Source organism: Pseudomassariella vexata, assembly GCF_002105095.1.
Source record: "Pseudomassariella vexata strain CBS 129021 chromosome Unknown BCR38scaffold_4, whole genome shotgun sequence".
Classification (NCBI taxonomy): domain Eukaryota; kingdom Fungi; phylum Ascomycota; class Sordariomycetes; order Amphisphaeriales; family Pseudomassariaceae; genus Pseudomassariella; species Pseudomassariella vexata.
Genome location: NW_024467959.1, coordinates 2,935,228 through 2,957,847, shown reverse-complemented (window position 1 = coordinate 2,957,847; position 22,620 = coordinate 2,935,228). Strand labels below are relative to the sequence as shown.

General features: G+C 51.6%; 6 protein-coding genes across 6 annotated transcripts; 3 read left to right on the top strand and 3 right to left on the bottom strand.

The window, feature by feature from the left end:
• Positions 1-1,399: 1,399 nt before the first annotated feature.
• On the bottom strand, positions 1,400-3,187 carry BCR38DRAFT_337306 (TLC domain-containing protein; the record flags this gene model as incomplete). Its single annotated transcript, XM_040855526.1, has 4 exons — positions 1,400-2,011; positions 2,070-2,357; positions 2,407-2,720; positions 2,935-3,187. 4 exons carry the CDS (start codon positions 3,185-3,187, stop codon positions 1,400-1,402), a joined length of 1,467 nt encoding a protein of 488 aa, XP_040718410.1.
• Positions 3,188-4,973: 1,786 nt separating this feature from the next.
• Positions 4,974-5,928, top strand: BCR38DRAFT_407724 (transmembrane BAX inhibitor motif-containing protein; the record flags this gene model as incomplete). Its single annotated transcript, XM_040858201.1, has 3 exons — positions 4,974-5,141; positions 5,196-5,369; positions 5,437-5,928. 3 exons carry the CDS (start codon positions 4,974-4,976, stop codon positions 5,926-5,928), a joined length of 834 nt encoding a protein of 277 aa, XP_040718409.1.
• Positions 5,929-10,246: 4,318 nt separating this feature from the next.
• On the bottom strand, positions 10,247-11,775 carry BCR38DRAFT_483389 (Septin-domain-containing protein; the record flags this gene model as incomplete). The annotated part of the gene is made up of 6 exons (XM_040863621.1): positions 10,247-10,502; positions 10,567-11,034; positions 11,122-11,259; positions 11,313-11,400; positions 11,478-11,594; positions 11,688-11,775. 6 exons carry the CDS (start codon positions 11,773-11,775, stop codon positions 10,247-10,249), a joined length of 1,155 nt encoding a protein of 384 aa, XP_040718408.1.
• Positions 11,776-13,258: 1,483 nt separating this feature from the next.
• BCR38DRAFT_407722 (WD40-repeat-containing domain protein) lies at positions 13,259-14,491 on the top strand (the record flags this gene model as incomplete). The annotated part of the gene is made up of 2 exons (XM_040858200.1): positions 13,259-13,367; positions 13,419-14,491. The coding sequence occupies 2 exons, from the start codon at positions 13,259-13,261 to the stop codon at positions 14,489-14,491; spliced, it is 1,182 nt and encodes a 393-aa protein (XP_040718407.1).
• Positions 14,492-14,749: 258 nt separating this feature from the next.
• On the bottom strand, positions 14,750-16,026 carry BCR38DRAFT_428142 (uncharacterized protein). Its single transcript, XM_040859879.1, has one exon. It carries the CDS (start codon positions 15,788-15,790, stop codon positions 14,774-14,776), a length of 1,017 nt encoding a protein of 338 aa, XP_040718406.1. The 5' UTR covers positions 15,791-16,026; the 3' UTR covers positions 14,750-14,773.
• A 455-nt stretch (positions 16,027-16,481) lies between these two features.
• BCR38DRAFT_338031 (dynein light intermediate chain-domain-containing protein) lies at positions 16,482-18,370 on the top strand (the record flags this gene model as incomplete). Its single annotated transcript, XM_040855580.1, has 6 exons — positions 16,482-16,620; positions 16,674-16,829; positions 16,889-17,271; positions 17,325-17,418; positions 17,468-18,135; positions 18,215-18,370. The coding sequence occupies 6 exons, from the start codon at positions 16,482-16,484 to the stop codon at positions 18,368-18,370; spliced, it is 1,596 nt and encodes a 531-aa protein (XP_040718405.1).
• Positions 18,371-22,620: the final 4,250 nt, after the last annotated feature.

Genomic DNA, 22,620 nt, shown 5'->3' with positions numbered 1-22,620 from the left:
AAGAGGCGCGTGATCGGAATACCAGCTCAAGGTGCAGAAAAGGTTGCTCTGAGTGACAGCTTCTTGAAAGTCTGGCAGAAACTCAAACAAGGGAAAAAGGAAAACTGATATCTTCCATCTCCAGAAGTTTGTGTGGATCAAGCATAGAAGTCTTCCAGGAAGAGAAGCCCAGAAAATTGAAGACCTGCCTAGGGCAGAAAACGTAGTTTTCACGAGTGGGCGTGCACATAGACTCTGGTACGAGATGGCAGAAGAAGTAATGTAGCTGCGAATACCATTTGAAGACCCAGGATGTGGAAATTATCAACTCTTAAGGCATACAGAAACTGACAATACGGTGCCCCAACGGTCACCTCATACGATCAGTGTTGGGTCGTTGAACACGAAATGAACGAAACTTCAGGCGACTAGGGGCCGAAATACTGGAATTAGAATGCATGATAAAATATAATCGTGCTTTTGGACATACAAAGTATGGTGCTACCCATTATCGATCAGCAACTAATTAAGGACCAGATGGATATGCCCCGTCACACAAACGCAACCCCCACAGCCCTCCAACTCTATCTCACCAAATTCTTGTTGAAGAAACCTAGAGAGGAGAGGGGTTGGGGGTCGACCATAAACCCTCGAGGAACGCCCTACGCAGACCGTGGCAGACGATGTTGTCCATAGTGTCCCATTCGGTGCCCTGTTCAACCGTTCATAACCACACAAGGGTGAAGAGTGGCGCTGGCTTACAAAGTGACAGGAAGAATGTCAGTTCCATTTCTGAAGTGACACCATCAAGATCATCTCCAGGTGGAGAGATAGCGCAGTCCATCTTCCGTCGGCCGATTCAAAAGCTCAAAAGGAGCAAGGGCAGGTGCAGACGGAAGGGAGTAGAAATAACCGTACACTACTTCAAGATAGGCAACCAGTCGGCTTGTCGGGGCTGTAGATTGATAGCGCAGACAAATTGGAAGCCATGAAGAAAGACCATTGGTGCACACCATTCCCTGGTTTGCCCCTTAACAACACTGAACACGGGATTTCATGACCGTGACTTTTCTCATAGTAATTATCATCCAGCACTACAGACGGGACTTCTTGCTACCGAACCCGATGAATGCCGACAGAATCCAGTAAAAGGGGGTATGATACTGAAGTTCAAGTCTATATACCAGGCCCTACCTCGCCAATAGTTGAGGGGCAATTGATTGCCTTGCGCCACTCCGTGCCCATATTACACAGAGAGTAAGTAGGAAAAGAAGATGCCGCGCCAAACTTTTCAGAAATACTCACTCGCCTCGAGCATGTCGGTTGTCCCACCCCTACCCACAGGTTCACCACCCACCACCGCAAAAGGCACCCCCCCACCAAGCTAGAGCTGTCCAAGGATATCTTGCCAAACCGGGCCTCAATCAACCTGCTTCTCGCAGCCGATCCTGCCTAGCAACTCCTTACGATCGCTGTGTCCCGGCAAACTGACACCGCTTGCATTAGCATGGGATGTCCTCTCAACCCCTTTCCGGCGTTCCCACCCCTTGAGGTCAAGGGCCTCAACGCCGACTTCCTCCTCAAGCGGTTGGGCTTCTTCGTATTCGAACTCTTCTTCCTCGTCTTCCTCGCCCTCGTCGTCACTCCTTACATCGTCGGCGCCCTTGCCCCGAAGCACACGCATAGCCACTTGGACGATAACGACGAACCACATGATGGTGAGGACCTGTAGGAAGACAAGACAGCCCAAGAAACCCCATTTAATGTTGGTATTCCAACAGACGGTGCCCGATGGTTCGCGGAAGGGTTCTAGAAGATGCGACCAGTCGTTGGGGACGGGGAACGGGCCCTGCAGGTTCTCCATGTCTCCACTGAAGCAAGCGCTAGGGATGATACGGGGGATATCCGCATAGACACTCCAGCAGGTCATCAGATAGAAGACATGGCGGGCGAAGAACCAAGAAACCATGAAGAGGCCAAACAGAACATCACAGATGGTGGTAAATCCGAGATACTTGAGACATTTGGCAAGCTGGCACCAGTCAGTGAACGGTTCTAGATCAAAGCAGATCAACTGCAAAATAACTCACAGGTAGGAATAGGTCTACTACATCCATCAAGACCAGAATCAGATTGCCGACTCGGGTTTGGTGGTACGCGTACGAGCTGGAAATGAGAGCAATTGTGATGAAGTGGTGGGTCAGCATCTGCCAATGGTCCTTGCGGCGATCCTCGATGTTGATAACAAGAACCTGCTGCAGCCAGAAAGCCCACTGAGCCAATACATAGCCCTTCACGAGTCCATCAAGCTCTCTCACGGGCCAATTGGTCCATAGCTCCGTCATATTCAGGAAATAAGGCGACTTGCAGTATATGTACTGGTCACGTGTTAGTCGCGAGCATGTCCACCGGTGCCGAGAAACGTACCAAGCCGAGGGTCCAGAACACCGTATAGTAGATTAATAGCCAAGCCTGTTCGGAGAATCTTGTGATTTCCTTCCTCTTGGATATCCCCCAAATTTTGGCCAGCGGAGCTAGGATGTTCTCCATGAAGCCAGCGCGGAGGCCAGTGAAGAGGATGATGCAAAACGCGATGAAGCACAAGTCGTCACGTCCGGCGGCATATTTGCCAGTGTTCGGGTTGTAGTGCGACAGCGTAAAGAACTTGGAGGTGTAGGGCCGCGCCTTGGACATGCAAAAGTGCGTGAGGAACAGAAGGGCAATAAGATTGAAGGAGAAGCCTATCAAAAGTTGTACGGTGTCAGCTTTGTTTCCATTTTCGGCGCAACGGGGGATATGAGTGGGCAGGGGAGCCAGCAACTAAGGGCAAGCTCCTGCGGTGCTACAACGGTCTAGGGTTTCGAAGCTGAGTGATGGCACCGTTGGTGGCGGGGTAGCTTGAAGAAAAAAAGCCACTGATCTAGTGGCCAGTGTCGAGCATCATGAACAACGTACCAGTCTGATTATCGACCAGCCATCGAGCCAGGTTCTTCAGTGGGCCATCGCCTTTGCGCTTGAGTCTTCTGATGATGATTTTGTTGTTGATTGTCTGCATATATAGCGGCCCATTCATGCTCGTTGGGCCCGTCGACTTGCGCTGAGGCATTGGCGGTTTCGACGGGCCTTTTGGCTTCTCTGATGCTTTGTCCGCTTGAGGCGGTTCTTCCACAGCGACGGCGGGTGGACTGGGGGGTGCTGGCTGCTCCATGTGCACAACTTCGGGGTTGGATTCGTCCATGGTGTGTTGGGGCACTCAATTGAGGCCCAATTAAGTCCTGTGCGATGCCGTCCAAGACAAACTGGCGCTCGAGGTGTCGAGTAGTTGGGAGGTCGGCACTGGTCGAAAAGAAGAATTCAGCAATACACAGTAATGGATACTTCGTTTTTCTCGTAGGAAGTCTCAATTAGTGACGACAGGAACAGTCTAATCCGTCTAAAGACACGGCAGGAAGTGGGAACGGCGGCGACGGGCTGACTCGAGGCCAGAAACGAATGTCTAGAGAGCAGCAGTTGGGTACTAAAAGAGAGGCGGACATGTGTTTTGAGATGCATCCGTTGAGAGATTCGGGTGGGTCCCCCTCGCGCAAAACCCAAGCCCACAAATTTGGCAGCGACCACTCAATGATTGCCGTGGACGGCCATTTGCAGACTGCAGGAAAGGCTTGAGAGGCTTTGGTCGCTTCAAAGGCGGTGAAAAGCGGGACAGGGGTCTCCTTTCCAGGGTCATTAGGGGTTCTCCAGAGTCTGTAGGGAAAAATGGGCTTGGCGGGGGAGCTCGAGGAAGCAGTCTTTGCAAAAGCGTGAGAAAAGTTCCCAGGTCAATCTGATCCGCTTCGGCTTCCGACTTGCTAGCTTGACTCAAGTGTCGAAATCATCCAGATCGTCTGTTGTCCGCGACGTTTCAGGCAGCGCAGTGTGCGCTCTATCTACTGACTGTTGGATAAGCTTCGTAATGATGGGCCGAGCTGGCTTGCCTTGCTTGTCAATGCCGGCGCCGTTACTTGTCACATTGTGTCATGGGCGCTCAAACAATATTGAGGTCGTTCACATAAGGTTCCTTCTGCTTCCCCACCAATAGGGCCAGCAAGACGAGCCGAAAAAGGTGCTGGGCGTGCAAGATGGTCGTGAGAGCCAATGGCATACCGGCAGTCCGAGATGGGTGTTTGCTGCAACCTGCAGTAATTGTGCATCGCGTTCTATAGTGATGCGACACCGCAGCTCGTGAAGGCACCTGTTCTGTTTCACATCAACGACGAGTTGATTGCGTTGAATGCGGTGAATATTCGGCTGCATTTGGCAGCTAGACGCATATATCATATCGCTGTCTTTGGCTAATTGGTATCGGCAGAGCAACATTGCTATAGGATCGAAGCCTCGACATCGATGCAACATAGGGTGGTCAAACTCGCGTTACCTCTAAACGGGGGGAGTCTCGAAAGGGTCGTTGTGCCGGTCTTGGTGATCTATCTCATAGATGCTGTGCCGGTCCACGTTCGTGTCACTGGAACTCGAGACTAGTAATCCAGGTAATTTCAAGATCATCAACTCAACAAATTCTAATTGATTGCAGCTGATTTGATCAACAGTGGCACTAATACCGAGGCAGCTGATGTAACCACGACGATAATTGGGCAATCGTCGGCTTCGTCGAAGTCTCGTTTTCGAAAACGGCCAGGGCTTCAAATCCAAAGGTGGATCCTTGATTCGATGGGTCTACACGCTCATAAGCCACAGACCGACCGACTCATTCCTCAAGCACGTGGCGCGAAAGCCACAGTTGCACCTCTCAACTCAGACATTTGTATGACACCACCACGCGAGGGTCCTAGAGCATTCCACGACTTCGCCCCGCGCGCATTCGGTCATCTTCTTCCGCCGATCCTTCCATCTACATCTTCGCCTCTCTAGGTTCAGTTCCGCCATCATCAAATAGACGACGTCTCTCATCGCCCACATATTCATCACGTCAACTGTGAGAACGAAAACAAGACAAGATGGCTGCCAACGCCAAGTACCAGCCCGCGCCGATCCAGGATCCCGAGGAGGGCTCCTGGTCGCAACCTCCTCCCTCCTACCAAGCCCAGGAGGCCAACAGCTCCACCGCGCCCTTATTTGGCGACGCACCCAGGAGCAGCGAAGACAACATTCCCGATGACTTCAAGGTGCGTCCAGGTACTCCGGACAGTCACTATGCGAACGGCTAACACAATCCCTAGTTTGGCGGGTCCGTAGCTGAGGCTACTATCGACATTCGCAACCAGTTCATTCGCAAAGTCTACACCATCTTGACGGCCCAACTCATTCTGACGGCCGTCGTGAGTGGTCTCAGCTTCTGGAGTGAGAGCTACAAGTCCTGGATTCAGTCTCACCCTGCTATGGTCTGGATATCTGTACGTATCTTTTCCCTGTATCTTGATGGCGCATCTACAACAGTTTGCTAACCTTGCGACTCAATAGCTGTTCGGTTCCATCGGTTTCATGTTCTTGACGTACTGGAAGCGCAAGTCGTACCCCACCAACCTGCTCTTCCTCTCCGGTTTCACGCTTCTCGAGGCCTACACCATCTCCGTTATCGTCTCCTTCTACAAGACCCAGATCGTACTGAACGCCGTCATCCTGACCGGCGGGATTTTCGTCTTCTTGACGCTCTTCGCCTGCCAGACCAAATACGACTTCACAAGCTGGATGCCGTATCTTTTTGGTGCGCTGTGGGGCCTTCTCCTTTTTGGCTTTATGGCTGCCTTCCTGCCGTACAGCTCCACTGGTGAACTCATCTACGGTGGTCTTGCCGCTCTGATCTTCTCGGGTTACATCCTTGTCGACACCCAGCTTGTTCTGCGCCACCACCATGTCGAGGAGGAGATCGCCGCCGCTATCAGCCTGTACCTGGATATCATCAACCTATTCTTGGCCATTCTGCGCATCTTGAACAGCCAGAGCAATAACTAGGAGGGGATGTAATACCTTGCTTGGATTGATGAACATGGTGAGATCAGGGTGGAGAACCCATGGAGTTGGTCTCGATAACGACATACTTGCCTACCATATGCACGACATTGCTATCAAGACGGGATTGTAATAAGATTGTCGTAAAGGTATCCCGTACAACAGGCATTCAATGTTCAGCTTGCTCTTCCGTCTGTATATGGATGGGAGTCTGACAATGGAGTGCCACACAATGCTTGTTCTGAAATTCAGTACGATAGGATAACTTCTGTAAATAAAACAAATGACAATTTGGAAATTTTCGTAGCGTATACATAAGATGCAAAAGTATATGCTACGTATGAAGGTGCTTCTCAGACACAACATAGTAAATCTGAAGACAGGCAAAACTCCTACATCTGTGATGTGATTATCACTGTTACTCCTCAGAGTCGGTATTGTTCAGACCTAGATCCATGCGAAAATGCCCATGTTCCCGTCGTAACGTCTTGTAATCTTTGACTTTTCTCTCTCCTTTCACTCGACCACTATCCGCGTAGATATCTGCACTTGCGTGTTCCGGGGCAGAATGACTCGCAAGCCAGTGGTTAGGTAGACGTGTATCTACACGTATTGTAATCGACCTTCTCTTTTTCCTTTTCTCCTTTCTCGCCTCGAGATCAGAGGCTTTACTTATCCACTTTCGTTCTCCCTTTCTCAACTCATATCCCAATTTGCATCTAGTATCCGAGTAGATACTCACTACTGTCAATGTACGGCGACCTCGGAAACATCGTTCAACATTCCTATAGCGAGTTGGAGCCTCGACAACTTTGCATGTGTACCCAGCCCATATCCTCCAAATAGTGTTTGACTACTGTGATAATTCGGATCCTTTGCGCACTGGCTTGCTTGCACGTCAATGGGACCTCCGGATTTACACATTAGTTCAACGGTGGGGAAACCTCCACTAGAAAAACGCAGAGACTTGAGGCATAAGTCGAGGAATGTTTAGTTCTTTATATCTGTTGCCCAAGTCCACGTCAGATCTCCTGTGATGACGCTCGAACCTGATAAGAGTCTGGAGGCGAAGCTTTTGGGAATTCTCTTATATTTCGTGAATCAATTATAATATGTTTGGTGGATTATACTGGTCGGTAAATTTGGAAAATAGCTGTGGTTGGAGATGCACTGGCGAATGTGCTAAGATGGCAAGTATTAATGAGTCCAGCCGCTAGTGATTTACGCTAGACGGTACGGACATTCATAGTGCTTCATTGAATGACTACTGGTGCATATATGAATGCACCAAAATTTGTAAGGTTTGCTTGGTTCAAGGCGTTAGCCAACTACCACTTCGTTGCAAGCCTTTGTGGCATGTTAAGGTATATACGCAACACACCAATCATAGAGATAATAATCATTGGGAATTACTCTCAGTGTCGAGGCTGTGAAAGTAAAAAGAAACAGAAAAACACAATACGGCTCTTCTGCCCTGGGTTCAAGCAACAACCGAGTCATAGTAGCATCTACTTAGTTGTAAAATTACTCCTCTCGTAACATATACGTCTATAATGGCTTCTAATTAATTAATCATCCTTTCTAAACTTCGACTCCTTGCTGACTTCAAAATGTCCCATCTATCTCTCTTCCCAGTCATCCCCGGAACCCGGCCCGGCATGGCTGTCGGCAACCGGGTAGCATCGTTGGCTACTATAGATTCCTTCGACGTCTCAACCCCAGCGTTATGGTCCGACATAAGAGTATGCCCGCCTTGCTATCTACCGCATGTTTCCCCTCCAAAGACAAAATATTAGGACCAGTGCCGCATTTCCGTCTAGGCTGGGAAATGGGGCCCGTCGTCGTAAGCTTCAAATATTCTTTACTTCGCTACAGTCTTCGAATTGGGAGGGAAAGGAAAAGAAGAGCTTTTGGTTCTCTTTTTTGCTGCTCGCCCGGCTCCAGGCTGACTTGGCTAACGGGGTGTTCTGATCCACTTTGGCTGTGAGCTTCGTTCATTTGATATTGTCGTCCACGTTTTGGGGCTTAAGTCAGATTAGTTGCTTGGTTATTTCTATTTCAACCATGTGGTAGTGCTTTTTATATTGTTTCTCAATCCTGGCCTTGGGATGCTCATCTCTTCGGGGCACGTGCATTTTTTGAACACTAGGAATCTGATGTTCTCTCATCATTATATGTATAGGTCTGTGGATGGAATGATCAAGAAGACAGACGACAGTGCTCAGATCCTACGAATGTGCATCCCCTGAATGATGCAACCGAGGCCAAGAGCAGCCCTTGCACACAGGCTTCTCACGGCAAATTGGGTAATACTTCATGCATAATGACAATCACGTATCCATACCTACCGGGCCATCCGATCATGGACCGCCCAGGATACGCCTACCACGGCATTGGCCGATATCGACCGTTCTGCGACCAGTGGAGATTGATCAGGAAGAGCGTCTCAATGCGTCTTTTCTTCGCGCCGATAGTGGTTCCCATGGAATTTGCGTGGCAATTATATACAAAAACTTATATGCTTCTATCCAGCCTACAATCGGTCTGTTACAAGTGGATTCCCGCACAGGGAAATGCCGTCAAGAAGCTTTCCATATAAGAGTTCATGATGACCGCCTTTGATGAGCCTGCCTCCCTCCTATCCTGCTCTCCGGCAAGGGTCCTTCCACCCAGTTCTCTCTTTTGAACCTACCCAGGTTAAATAATTTTGAGTATCGTCCACATTGGTTTATCATAGAACTCACCAACGCCTAAGTGGTGGCAGCGGCCCTCGGACTCACCACAGGCGCCGTAACCACCAACTCGACTACCAACTCCACCACGACGTAAACCGGCCCCACTCTCCTTGCCGAGGGCGCCGTCGACCTGGACATATACGCGGTGGCCCACACCAAAGCCGTAGCCCTGGTGAGCAAATCCAACAACACGGAGAAAATCTCCATCACCACAGGCTTACGCGTAGACGAGTCGGCGTACTCGGCGAATGCGGATGATAAGGCAGTGCATTAGTTGTACATGTGCCTGTATGGGTGGTGTTATGTGTGCGATGAACCGGTAAGCTTCTGCCATCTCCTTATTCCCCATTTTCTGTTTTATAGAGTCAACGACACCCTCTCGTGCGAATACAGCGGCCTCCTGAACCCGCTCCTTAAGACGGAGCTCGGCTCCCCGGGCGTTGGCGCCCAGACAACCTCGTACAATTCGAATAACTTGGGTCTCGATCTCGGCTTTTCCTCCCTCCGGTCTGATGAGATCCTCACGGCCGACATGACCGTCCGTAAGGTGATCCCGTACTTTTCCTTCGGTCTCGACGACGGCTGAATCCCCTCTGAAGCCGGCAACACGGAATACCGCGACGTCCGCGTTAACCACGCGTCACTGATCCACAAGGTGTTAGCTGACTCGCTTGTCCTGCTCGAGAAAAACATCGCCTACTTTTCGCTTTCTGAAGCTTCATCGAAGTCATGAATATCCTTCACTGTACTGGATAAATGTATCATTAGTCAACTTGCCATCGATGCTACATACACTTGCCTTCTTGACCAATTCCCACAGGGGAAGTTTTATGAATGTGCCAATTGATGCTTCACGCAAAATCACAGGAAGCCCAGGTGCAGAAAATTGGCACACAAGACACCTTGAAAGCAACCGTAACCGTCAAGGATTAGGAAAGACAGTCGATTTTGTCCACCAGTTGTGCAGACAAATCAACAAATCCAAGTCATGCACCATTAGTGAAATATCTGCATTAGAAGGCGACTAGTACTAGGAAAGCTCAAAAGTAGAAACGGATGGGGGAGTACTAGCTAGGTAGTAGAAAGGCAAAATACATGACGTAGACACTCTACCACTCTCTCAAAGTCGTGAATAAGCTGGTGATGGCGGGCCAGGCTCATGTAGAAAATTCGTCAACCTCTCGCTCGGCCTCGCTTAGGTGGAAAAGGTCCCCCAGAGCCTTCCCCTCTGCTTCATCCTCTAACAAGGAATCGCTTGCTGGTTGTTCAAAGCAGATAATGGGGGGATTCAAAGCCTATTATCCATCCAGCCGCACCAAGCCCACATCCACCGTGCGCGCACGCATTCAATTAATTCAGCCTCCTTTTGGGGCAAAGTCCAAGTATTTTGGTATTTTCATTCCAGATGAGCATGTGCCGCACCGTATTCATTTTCGAGGCAAAGCGTCCAGGAGAGAGGTGGGGATATCAAGAGATCCAACGTCTGCATTATTCATACTTTTGTCTGGCCACCCTCGTCCACCAGAGGCAGTAGAAAATATTCAGACGTAGCATGTCGTAGAAAGGAAGCACAGCAGGGCACCGGCCTAGTTTCCATCGTGCTCGCCGTTGGCTTCGGGGTTGGGCGATTGTTGGGCGTTCATGGCCGTCTGCTCGCGCTGCATTCTTGCCTCGATCTCGCGGAGTTGCGACTCGCGCGCCAACAGCTCCTGTCGCTTCTCGTTGATCTCGCGCTGAACCTTGACTTCGATCTCGCGCAACTTCTCCTCCTCGCGGCGCAGCTGCTCCTCCTTGAGTCGGACCGACTGCGAGGCCAGATCCTCGGGGTTCATCGACGAATCGCTAGGGCTAGGTCAGTTGTAGTCTACTACGTCAAAAACGAACAAAGGAAACCAGGTTTACGTACGCGCCAGTGCCGCCCTCAACGCTCTTGGACAGCTTCTCGGTACGGTAGTTCTCGTATAGGAAATCGTGGGTGATTTCCTTCAAATCGGCAAGATGGCTGTGCAGCAGCGCCGATCGAATAGCCAGGAAATCCGAGTGGCGCGGGTTGTCGACCTCTACAACACCCCAAGGATATTGTCGTGCACGTACTTTGCGGCCGCCAATCTCGACAATGTCCTCCGAACCCACAATGGCGAAAGGCATGAGCCCTCTCAACTCGGCGTTCTCCTCGACGGTGTCCTCATCATCCTCCTCGATGTCGTAGGGGAAGTTGTAGACGGGGATTCTGTAGTGCTCAATGTCCTCCATCACCAGCTTCTTGGACTCGGCTAGCTCGGCGGGTGTAAGGGAATCGGCTCTACCGATGACGGGGATGACATTGACGCGGGGGGCGAGGCGCTTCATGAGTTCGATGTCGAGCTCGCGGAGGCTGTGCAAATCATGGTCAGCCATTGTTGACTCCCGGACAGGCAGGCAGGGGGGAAGGCGAGGGAAGAGAGAAGAAGAAAGAACATACCCGTGACCGGTCGGTGTAATGAAGTAGAGCATTGCGTGGACACGGTTGTCCCTGAATCTGGGGTTACGCTTGATACGCGACTCCTCGGCCAGAATATCATCGTATTGTCGCTCAAGATAGCCAACAATCTCGGAAAAGCTGGGGGCAGGATGTCAGCCTGGCGTCACACACATGGGCTATAGTTGGCGTACCTTGCTTCATTATCGATCTGGTCACCAAAACCAGGCGTGTCGACGATGGTCAACGAGATACGGGTGCCCTCCTCGTCCAACTCGAGCTCTACAAAACATGTTAGTTGCCATTGATGTTGCCACGTATGTTAGTTCAGAACATCGCGTTGGTCGCGTGGTACGTACCGACTGTGATGGGCTTGATCTTGACGCCATCCTCGACGTGGGCGGCGGTGGCATCGTCGGAGTCCTTGTGATCCAATACCTCCTTGCCGCACAGCGTGTTGACGAAGGTGGTTCTGCCTGTTGGGGCCGAGAGCAGGTGTCAGTATGGGACATTACTTGGGCAGACGTCGCGTGCGTTCGCCAAGGTGGGAGCGAAGGCATTGTACGTACCGGTTCCTGAAGCACCGCAGACCATCAAGCAGAACTGGATTCCCTTCTTCACGTTCTTCTTACGGCGAATCATCTTCTGTGGAGGCATTCTCTGGTCAGCAGCGGCGACAATGGGGAGTGCGTTGGTGTGGTATTGTCTGTCAATGTGTGTTGGGCAGGAGGAAAGACGTTTCGTCGTCACTGTCGGCGGTGTGTCCTTGCGGTGGAGGCGCGGAAAGGGGAGGGTAGCAAAAACATACGGCCGGGGAAGACATATTAGGTATCCTGGACAAGGAACTGACGAGATTTGAGCGGAGGGCGATCAGAGGCGGCGTTGGGAATGCAAAAGCAGCGGAAGCTGAACTAAAACAGAAAGATGGCGCGACGATGCTGGTCGAGGGCCAAGATGTTGGTGAATCGTCTCTCGCAAAGGGGTTATCTCGCAAAAAGGGGACTTTTTAGAATTGGCTTGGGTTGATGGGTTGGAGAAAGAGGTCGGGGATCGGGTCTTCAATTGTTGCAACGCTTGTTGACACCTGTGGCAGCACCCCAAACTTGAGACGACTTCAAGCTAGCAGCACTGAGCGGAATCCAATTTCACCACAAAAAGTTGCAGACAGGGGTCGTTGTCCAGCAGGCGCAGATTGGCAGAAACGGGGGAAGCACGGGCCCTGGACCAGAGCTCTTCTCCACAAACATTTCAGGGGCAATCACGGCAAGCACTCTGCATCTGAAGCTATTTTTTTGTCCCCGTCTTGTTTCTTATGACTTCCCATTGAGCAATAGAGTTATCCTGTGTGGCTGGCCGATGAGACAGCCATTCATCGTACTCGGTACAATCCACTTCGGGCTGCGTAAGGAGCGATCGAGCTACTTCCAAACAACAAACGAACGACACGAGGCAATTCACAATCAATGCCTACCGGATAGGCAGTACTGTTGCATTTGACAACTGCCTGCCCAGGTGACATTGGATTGATGAGTGAGTGAGTGCTAAGTCCCTAGTTGCCCACAATCACGGGCCCAGGTCAGGTCGTTTCTGTCTGTGCTTTCTCAAGCTTCCAAGTGGCTCGCACCTCCATGATAGCTTCATGGCCCGTGCCCATTCCTCACCTGCGCTTTCACCGAGTGCAGTGCAAGTGGATGAATGAACGACTCACGCATCATCCGAGCAAGCTGCAAGGTGCTCGCTGTGTCTTAATTAGCTTGCTGCCTACCTCGGACTCGACGGCATTGACTTGTTCTGTAACCCATCATTCTTTTCCCCTAGTATAAACAAACCTTGGAGCATCCGGTGCGTGCCGCCTTACCACGTTTCGAATAGCTTCAACCGTAATCCACTTGACCACTGAAGCTTCGATTGTTCAGCACCACCTGTGTAAGTGGTCGACTGCCGCGGAACAATCACCTTCTTTTCGCATTTGTTCTAGAAGAGCATATAGGACGATATCTTCGTATCTTCCAGCCGGGGTTGCATTTTGGCCATGAAATAAATCGAGGCAAACCAGAAGCTATTCCGAGTCCGCTTTCCATCAGTCTCTCATCACGACCTTCGAGGCAGCGTTCGAGGCCGCAGACTATCATCAGCCAACATGAATACGCGGCCGCCGATAGAGGCTCCCAATGAGCCGGCGGTCCTATCCGTCGCTTTTAACGATGATGCAAGCCGTTTCAGCGTGGGCCTGAATTCGGGATTCTGCAGTATGTCTGTTTCACGAGAATTGCTAGGTGCCGCCCACTGACACCTTCCAGTCTTCCACGCACCAACATGCCAACTGCAAGCCACGAAGGACTTCAACGCCGGCATCGCCTTGGTCCAGATGATGGGTAAGAGCAATTTTCTGGCCTTGGTCGGCGGAGGACGGGCTCCCAAGTTCCCCCAGAACAAGGTCATTGTCTGGGATGATTCCAAGTCCAAGGTTGCGCTGGAAATCACCACACTCACGGCCGTCCGGGGCGTCCAGCTGAGCCGCAGTCGAGTTGTCGTCGTGCTGCAAAACTCAGTCCGGGTCTATGGCTTTACTAAGCGTCCTGACCCCAAAACTAAGTACGAGACGGCGGACAACCTCCTCGGCCTCTGCTGTCTGTCTGCCGACGACAAATACCTCGTATTCCCCGGCAGGACGGCCGGCCAGGTGCAAGTGGTGGACTTGCGCACGGAAAACGTCAGCATCATCCCAGCACACAACTCCAAGCTCCAGGCGCTGGCCTTGAGTGCAGATGGCGAGTTGCTTGCGACAGCCAGCGAAAAGGGGACGATCGTCCGTGTCTTTGCGACAAGCAGTTGCGCCAAGATTGCTGAGCGACGGCGAGGCAGCGAGTTTGCCGCCATCTATAGCCTGCGCTTCAGCCCGAGCGGACGTATGCTGGCGTGTACAAGTGCGAAGGGCAGCTTACACATCTTCGATACACCGAGAAAAGGGGTCCCTTCCAGCCCCGCCCGCAACGCCGTCTCCACCGGCACGCCACCGCATTCGCCGGCAATAGGGATTTTGAACACGGGTGGTAATGCGACAACAACGGACCCGACGAACAAATGGGGCTTCCTATCCAACATTCCCTGGGGTCCCTTTTCCGACGTCTACTCGTTCGCGTCAACGCGCTTCGAGGCCGGCGACGAGCCCGAGAGTGGCAGTCCATCCAGCGAAGCTGTGCTTGGGACGAGCCGGCCGGTCAAAGGAATCATCGGGTGGATCGACGATGACAGCCTGATCGTGGTCGGGGCGGGGCGTGATGCGAGATGGGAGAAGTTTGTGCTTGTCGACGGCGAGGAAGGCCACAAGGTACTGGTCCGCGAGGGCTGGAAACGCTATCTGGGGAATTAGGGAATTCACAGCATCATTGAGGGACTGAAGAGGATATACGGTTGGGGTTCATTCATCAAACTGATGAGGCTCCTTCACAGGAATGGCAAAGGGTAGTCATGGAAACCCAGGGCTGGCGTTTTTGGAATGGCATGATAAGGCAAGGTAAGGCAGGGCAGGGCAGGATATCGGATTATAAGGATCTCAAGTCAAGGCATGTGGACAGTAGGGTTCAGAGCATCGTATCATAGGGTATATTATTAGCAAGCGACCGCCAATGCAGCGAATTCAACTTGATTTGTGTCAGGGCGATCTGCTTCGCTGCCGGTGCCTCCGGTCTCTACTGTGATCGATCGAAGCACGCTCTCGGCGGCGTTCGTGCTCTCTCCTCCGCTCGTGGCCATCGCTTCCATCTGGGGAAAGATCTGCTCTTCGATCTTTTTGCACATCACGGTCTTGAGAACGAGCACGTCTTTCTCCGCGGGGCCTGTGCTCTCGATCTCCATCACGATGTCTACGCTCGCGGTGCCGATCTCGGTCTCTATCCCTTCCTTCAGGCGTCCCGTCTCTGCGCTTGTCTAACACGGGCGTCTCCTCCCGTCTGGACTTGTGTCTGCGTTCTCGGTCATCTTCGCTGTCGTCCCTCCTCGATCGATGACTCCGATGATGGTGATGCCTGTGCTTGTGCCTCCTTTCCTTAACTTTCTTTGTGTCCATCTTCTGCAGCGCCATCTCAACCTCTTTCTTCTTCTCCTCGACCAGGAAGGCTTTCATGGGATCGTCTTCGTCGTGTTCCTCAATTAGTCTTGCCAAGTCGCGCTCTTCTTGTATCATGGGCCGCGGCGCCTCTGCCTCCTCTTCCTCAGAGCTCGCATTCTTCATTTCGACATCGTCACCTCGCGCAACCTTGTCCATCCGCTCCCTCCGCTGTAGGTCGTCCCACCCAATCCTACACTCCTCCAGGTCCTCATCATCCCGCCCCTTATACCGCGCATGATCGACCCTAAGCAGCCGCCCCGCGATCTCCGTACCGCCCAGATTATCGACTGCCAAGTCGCAGCTGCGCTGGTCCTCGTACTTGAGCCATCCGAAACCTTTACTCTTGCCCGTCTCTGCGTCGCGCACGAGCTTCAGGAACACGGGCTCGCCATACTGCGAGAAGATGGCGATCACGTCGCCTTCGCTCAGGGAGTAGGGCAGGCCGCCGAAGTAGACAAAGGCCGTGTCGCGGTAGTCGGTATGCCACGAGGCGTTGGGGTTATGGATGCCGGCTTCGAGCTCGCGCTTGTTTAGGGCTTGGATCGCGCGGATTTGATTCATTTTGGAGGTCGCTGCACCGGGGCGATCAGGGTGTAAAAGTCGTGGGCAGGGTTCGGAGGACCAGTCTTGGCAATGGGGAGCTCAAAGAACTGGTCACAGAGGTATCTCCAACGTTGGGAGGGCTGTTGGCGGCTGAAAAGGAAAACCGACCAAGACCTTAGTCTACAAGAAGGCTGACCTTCAATTGTTTGAAACAAGCAACGAGTGACGTCTTGGCCTGGGTGCTTGTGGCTTGCGTCTGCCGCACCCCACCAGCTCCAGACCCTTGCTGCAACTCCCCCAGCAGACGCAGTCCAGGGAGCTGGGGAAACGTCGGACCGCACCTGCCAGACAACCTGCATCTGGCAGGCCAGCAAGCTTCAAGGGGTTGCGTCTGGCATATGATCCGTCTTGATCGAGATAAACTCCCGAGAACAAAGAACTGAAACGAAGGAATGACGGGCTCTCGTCCTCGCTTTCTTTTTGATCCCAATTGTTGATGGTCAGCTCTTGCATCTATCTGTGATCAACCACCGACCCGCATGGACTTCCGAGCTATTGAACACTAAAATTCCAAAGTTCATTGTCTGCACGCGTCTTTCGGCGCGTGTTCATAGTCGTTACACGAAATCAACATTCCTTGCAGAACCCGTCTCCGACCGAATAGTGAACTTGCGTAGCTCCCAATGCTACCCATCGACAGAAACAAAACATGACGGCGAATTCGCATCGGTCGACGGGGTCAGGCCCCGACAGCAAGAATGGCGAGCCCAAGAAAGACATGTGGAGTTCTATGCTCGACTCGGTCGCCAGTGGCCGCAGATTGCCTGAGAAAAACTTGCTAGTTCTGGGTAAGAAATGCCGATGCTGGTTACGGAAATTCAAGAGACTGATCTGGCTGCAGGTGGCACGGTCGATTCGCAGCGGGACTTCTTCGAGGCCCTATCAAATAATGCTTCCCGGCGGAATCTCGACAGGCATAACTTGAAAGTCCCTCCGATAGCCAATAGCTTTGCCCTGGGATACACATACTACGACGTGCTGGATGACGACCAAGACGGTCCGTGTCCCCATCCATGGTTGCTCCGTTTTCAATTCACACTGACGTGCGATTTCCAGACATCTTGGCCCGTATCTCACTATACCTTCTCTCGACCCCTTCGCCTTCCTTCGCCTCTTTACTAAAACCTCTGCTGACCCCGAAAACAATATCCGATACCTTAATAGTCATCTTGCTCGACTGGTCACAGCCGTGGCAATGGCTGCGCCAGCTACGAGAATGGCTCCTACTGCTACGGGCCGTCATCACGTCATTGGGGCCCGAGTGCAACAAGATCATGGAAGATGTGATGGCTGGCTGGCAGGATAGGGGGCGAGTCGGCGGCACGATCAACTTGGATGGCACGGGGGCCGTTCCAAGTGAGGGCGACGTCCCTTTACCTGCTGGGCCGGGAGAGTGGGAGGATGCGCTGGGTTTGCCGCTCTGTGTTGTTTGCCAAAACGTGAGTCGGCATGTTGGAACTGCGTTCGAGCGTGGCTGACCTACTGTGCCCAGTCTGAGCAAATCAACTACCTGGAAAAGTCCCAAGGCTGGAAGGAAGAGCAGTTCGACCAGGTGCTGCAGTACCTCCGAACGGTACTATTGAAACGTATGTGCCACTGCTGCTCTACTGCCTCTTCTCGCTGACCATGACACAGACGGTGCCTCGCTCATTTACACGACTCCCTCGACACCATCACTTCTACAGCCGCTTATCCACGCGAGCTTAGGTATCCACTCTCTGGTAAAACGCCAGAGTCTGAAGCACAACACCATCGACAGAGACAAGATTGTTATTCCCCCAAATTGGGACTCGTGGGGCAAGATTCGCATTTTGCGAGATGCCTTTGACGTGGAGGCCGTTAGCACAGGCTGGGGCATTGACTTGAGCATGGATTTCGCTACCAGGTCCGACACCAATGGCGCCAACGGCATTACAGGAGATGCAGTGCCAGACCCAGAGGCTGGGATGAATGGTCACGATAATGGTGGCGTAGAAGAGCCCGAGGGCTCGGCTGTTGTTCTCTACGAATCTCAAGTTCAAGACTCGAGCCTCGATGCACTGCAGTTTGCACGCGGGGATGCTGATCCTAACAAATTAGAAAAGCCTTCAGTCGACACCCAGGCCTTCCTGGCAAAGCAGGTGGATCGACTCAATGAAGAAAGGAAGGCTGATGAACAAGCCGCTGCTCGGGATGCTGGCGGACGAGATTACTCATTGGGCGCAGCGGGACCGGACGAGGTGGTCTCGGATGCCATTGGCCCCGTACAATTCAATATGGGTGGCATCCAAGTCGATGCTGATGATATGGTGCAAAGGCTGAAGGTAAGCGTTTGCCTACCCATGATCTCGACATCTTGGACCTGCCACACCTGTATGGACCTGAAGCTAATATGCCTGATAGGACCGACAAGCACAAGGTCTTGACCAATCACCCACTCTCGGCTCAGCAGCTGGCACTGAAGATGATGACATGGAGCTAGATCCATCCAATATGGCCGAGACGGATACCGAGAGACTGGCCCAATTCTTCGGCAATTTGATGAACCGAAAGAAGTAATCCCGGAGTTATCTGATGGGACACCAGCCCCGAAGCAGTTGGTACAGGTGCTGTGTCGCCTATGTGTGGCAGGCTTTTCTTTTTGGCTTCCCTTCCTGAGAGCGGCGGTACTTAAGACTAGTTTCGTTTGTGTGAAACTTGTGGAGAAGCATTTCAAGCAGACGCCTTTGACGACAGACTCTTGTTTGTCAAAGTTACGTGTCTTAATGGGCTCGAGAAGTCGGCCTGTTCCGCACGAAGTTGCGAGAGAACGTAGAATAGATACCCCGATGATATCAAGTGCGAGAAGATTAAACCAAGTTTAAACCGTACTACTCGAGGCCATGGGGCTCTGAGTCTACCGGTACAGTGCGTGCTCGTTCACCAAACAGACAAGGTAAAGCACATCTGCGGTATAGGCTTCAAGTGCACTCAGAGCGCCGGGCTAGCAGGTTCTTGGGGTGGACATCCAATCTTCGGTTTTCTATTACCTAGTAACGCAAGAGCCATATTCCCTGCGTTAGGTCCTTAGCAAGCACTAGAATTTATTCTAAAGCTGTATAATCAATTTAATGCTAATATTGTAGCCGCAGCATACATCCATTTTATTGGTGGTTGTCTCTATGTGGACTCTAGAGTCCTTTCACCCTGTTTCCGACTTCAAGTTGCTTTGAGCCTTGAGCGTCTGATCGTCGCCAGGTGTAACCGTGAAAGTCACATCTCGTCCCCTGACCCCAATGTCTAGATCGCCTTCAGAAGTGCCACATCATATGCCGACAGTCTCAGAAGGATATTATTTTTTTCTATTTGTGAGTTCGCGCCCCTTTCCGTGATAGGGAGTTCCGACCCTTGACTCCTAACCCTGGCGCATTCCCGGATCCTATTTATCTCGAGACCAATTATGCAATTCTCCTTGAAGATATACTCACACCACTCCACGCTCTCTACCATTTCTGGGGCTTGGGAAAAGACCCAATCGAAATAAAAGTTGGGAATTGTAGCAATGAGCTGTTCATAACCCAGAACCTTGCGACGTCCCACGACATCTCCGACACCGAGACTGTCTGGGCTGACGCAACCTGCATGTACCAGAACAGTATTGAGGAGAGAAATCGAACAGTCGCTATGATCCGGCCTATTTAACGCCATGCTCAGCGAGTCGTCGCTTGTCTAGGTGCTGAGGGAAAATGAAAGTTCCCATGCCTTCGAATTATCGGAGCGCACAGCTTTGATGGTTGAGGTTGATTGCAATACACGCATGCTAAGGTCTTCAACCAACGGGACGAATGATCCAACATGGGCTGCGATAGAGATACCTTTGCCCTTTAATTACCGGAACTTCATGTCACTTTGCTACCTCATTCATCGCAAGTGGTTCCAGAAACGTTAGATACGTCAGGAGATCGGCCTCGGTGATTTGCGAGGCATTCTATTCTATGGCAAGAAGAAGATAATGTGGCACAATTTCTGCCATGCTATTTTTGGCATGAAAAGGAAGGGAGATGTACTTGGGCCGAAGACTCGTATTTTCGAAGTTCGACGGGATCGAATTTACAATATTGTGTTGACTGCGAGAATGGGATCTTCGCTTCAAAACCTCCGCCAGGTCGTAGGTTACTTGAAGTATGCTGATCGCCGTGACAGGATATTCGCAACCCTCGATGAGCTTCGGGAGCCCAAAATGCGATAGACACGATCCCTGAGTATACAAAGACCGCGGCCAAGGTGTACACTCACGCACCATGAGCTATATCAAACACCATAGGCACTTACGCTTCTGTCATAGCGCGAACTCCGAGAAAAGACAATTGCAAAGCCAAGTCGGGTGCCGGACTGGTCGACTCCAATGTCTTCGCACTGGATTATACAAGTTGTTCGACCCCGGTGATTCGATTCTCTGCCTATTCATTCTGAAATCAACTCTCAAATTCTTCAGGCACATGGAATCAAAGGTGGCATCGTCAACTATGCCATGCCAACAGACTTGAAGAATCTGCAATCGCGCATGATCGTAAATTGCATGCAAAGATTGTTTCTCTGGATTGAGAAAAGAGCCATGTCAAGAGGCAACACATTGGAGGCGTTCTGCCGCGCTCTCTGCGCTGATGACTTTGCTGAAACACATCACCCGCTTGGTCAGGTAGAGGCACCATACCTCCCTACCACAATGTTAAAGTTTCACATGTCAGTATTGGCTCGTACACCAAATTGTACCTTTAAGGTAGTTTATGAAGATAGGAGTAAGACAAGGGATCAGGTAAGTATACACCACCTTGATTTAAAATAGTATACTGCAACTGTCAGTCAGTACCTCCAATTAAGATAAGAGGAGTAGAGCAGAATCTTAGATTCAGATGTATATATTATTATTAAATACGCCGTAGGCTCGAAGCCCCCGGTATCTCTGCTAGTACTCCCGTATGTCAAACCGTGCCCTAATGGCTGGACTAAATACATACGCTGCGTCGTCGGTTCGCCCTATTGGCGACTGCGTTGCGTTCACTACCATACTACGTTGGTTCTCAACCTACCAACAAAGTCCCCCCTGAGAAGATCGATGCTATCTGGGCCTTGAAGCTGTCCGACCCGTCCCTAGCAGCCACCTTACAATAGTCCCACTAACTACTGGTTCTCCTGTTGCCGTTGCGAGGTCTCTGCGAGAGTATAGTGGCCGTGGTGCGATAGCGGCCCGTAATCGTTCCCTCGGTCCTTCCAACAGCCCGCAAAAGAGGATTACGTGCTCTGCCGTCTCAGGGGCGTCGCCACAGCGGCATAGCGGCGAGTACACGCCAAAAGCCCCTGTCTTGAATAAGAAGGCTGCTAGTCCTATTTTTTCCGTCCTGATCTGGCACAGCGTAGACGCTTCCAGTCGGTTCAGGCCGAAATACTTGCCCCCTTTCGGTATCTGCATCGAACGGCCCTCCGGTTCCTCAGCGATGGCGCGTCGCTGGCGATCGTGATGCTCTGCTCTGGTGAGCTATCTCTTCCTCCAGTGGCCGAAGAGGGCAGCCGGGACCTCCTTTTCCTCACTCATCCACTCGGAGCCCCGGGCCTCCTTCTCCATAGTGTACCCTGCCGGTCGGAGTAGCTGCGACGCCTGCTTCCTCTTCGCCGGCCTATCCTGCCGGAGTATATGTGACGCTTTAGCGCTCGCGCTGCGAAGCAGATTTCTCTTCCCGCTAAGCCGTAGCCGTTCTTCAAACTTAGCAGCCCGGGCACTAAGATAGAGGTCTAGTGGCGGGATTGCTGCTTCTGCTTCCAGGTGGCGAACCGGCGTCGCTTTGTGGGCGCCACAGACTACCCGGAGGCACTCGTTCTGTATCCCCATCAGGCTCTTAGCTGGCCCTGCCGGTTCCTCACTTATAGTATGCCACGCAGTCGCCCCGAAGGCGATCGCGCTACGGATAACCACCGTATATAACAGCCTCGCCCGTATAAGATCGCAGCCCCACGACATATTGACTAGCTTTGTCAGGGCTAGCTTTTGAGTTGCCATTTTTGTTTTAACACGCTCAACATGGGCGTGCCACGTCAGTTTGCGGTCGAACCAGACTCCTAGGAACCTCGCTGAGACTACAGATGTATATAACGTCAGTTGTCCATAAGTTAAATGTTGTTGATTACGGGGATGTTCAAAGGTGGATTTCTTTGCAGGTATCTATTGGATTGTGGGCAAATGGTCTTGTATTGAAAGTGTCATGATCTCTGGAGAGTCCTAAGAGAAGTGAAGGGCGGCCATAGGGGCCTTATATAGGTAGAAATGACTGATGCCTGTCCCACAGCCAGGACTTGTGTCGTTCAATGGGTAGAGGTTATATTGACCCATACTTCGTACGGTTTGCGGCTTTACGTTTCTCCTTTGACTTAGCAGTCTTGACGGAGTAGCCTTGAAGGTCCGACAGTATCCAAGGTCCTCCAAGCTTAGAGAACTTGAATATTGCAGCGCATGGAGATCATCAACATACCCTTGATCTATAGTCTCCGTTTTATTTTCCGGGTTACTAAGTAAATATGTAGACTGAGCTCGGTGACATTTTCTCCGCATTGTACGTGGATTTCCATTTGAAAGCCCGAATATCTAGAATGACATCTCTCGTTCCAAGATAGTCACCAAGTCGGCAGCCTTTGTACAAACGGCCCGACAATCTTACCTAGCTTAATTTGACGTGCCCCAGGCACAGTACCTGTGTGCTGTGTGCAGCGCTTGGGCCAGTTTCCCATAGATGTCCCTTCCGTAGCTGCAGCCTTTGGGACTCACTCCTACCATCATC

Bases quoted from the DNA above. Each gene is read 5' to 3' on its own strand.
- BCR38DRAFT_428142 (XM_040859879.1), bottom strand. From the start codon at position 15,790: ATGAATCAAATCCGCGCGATCCAAGCCCTAAACAAGCGCGAGCTCGAA.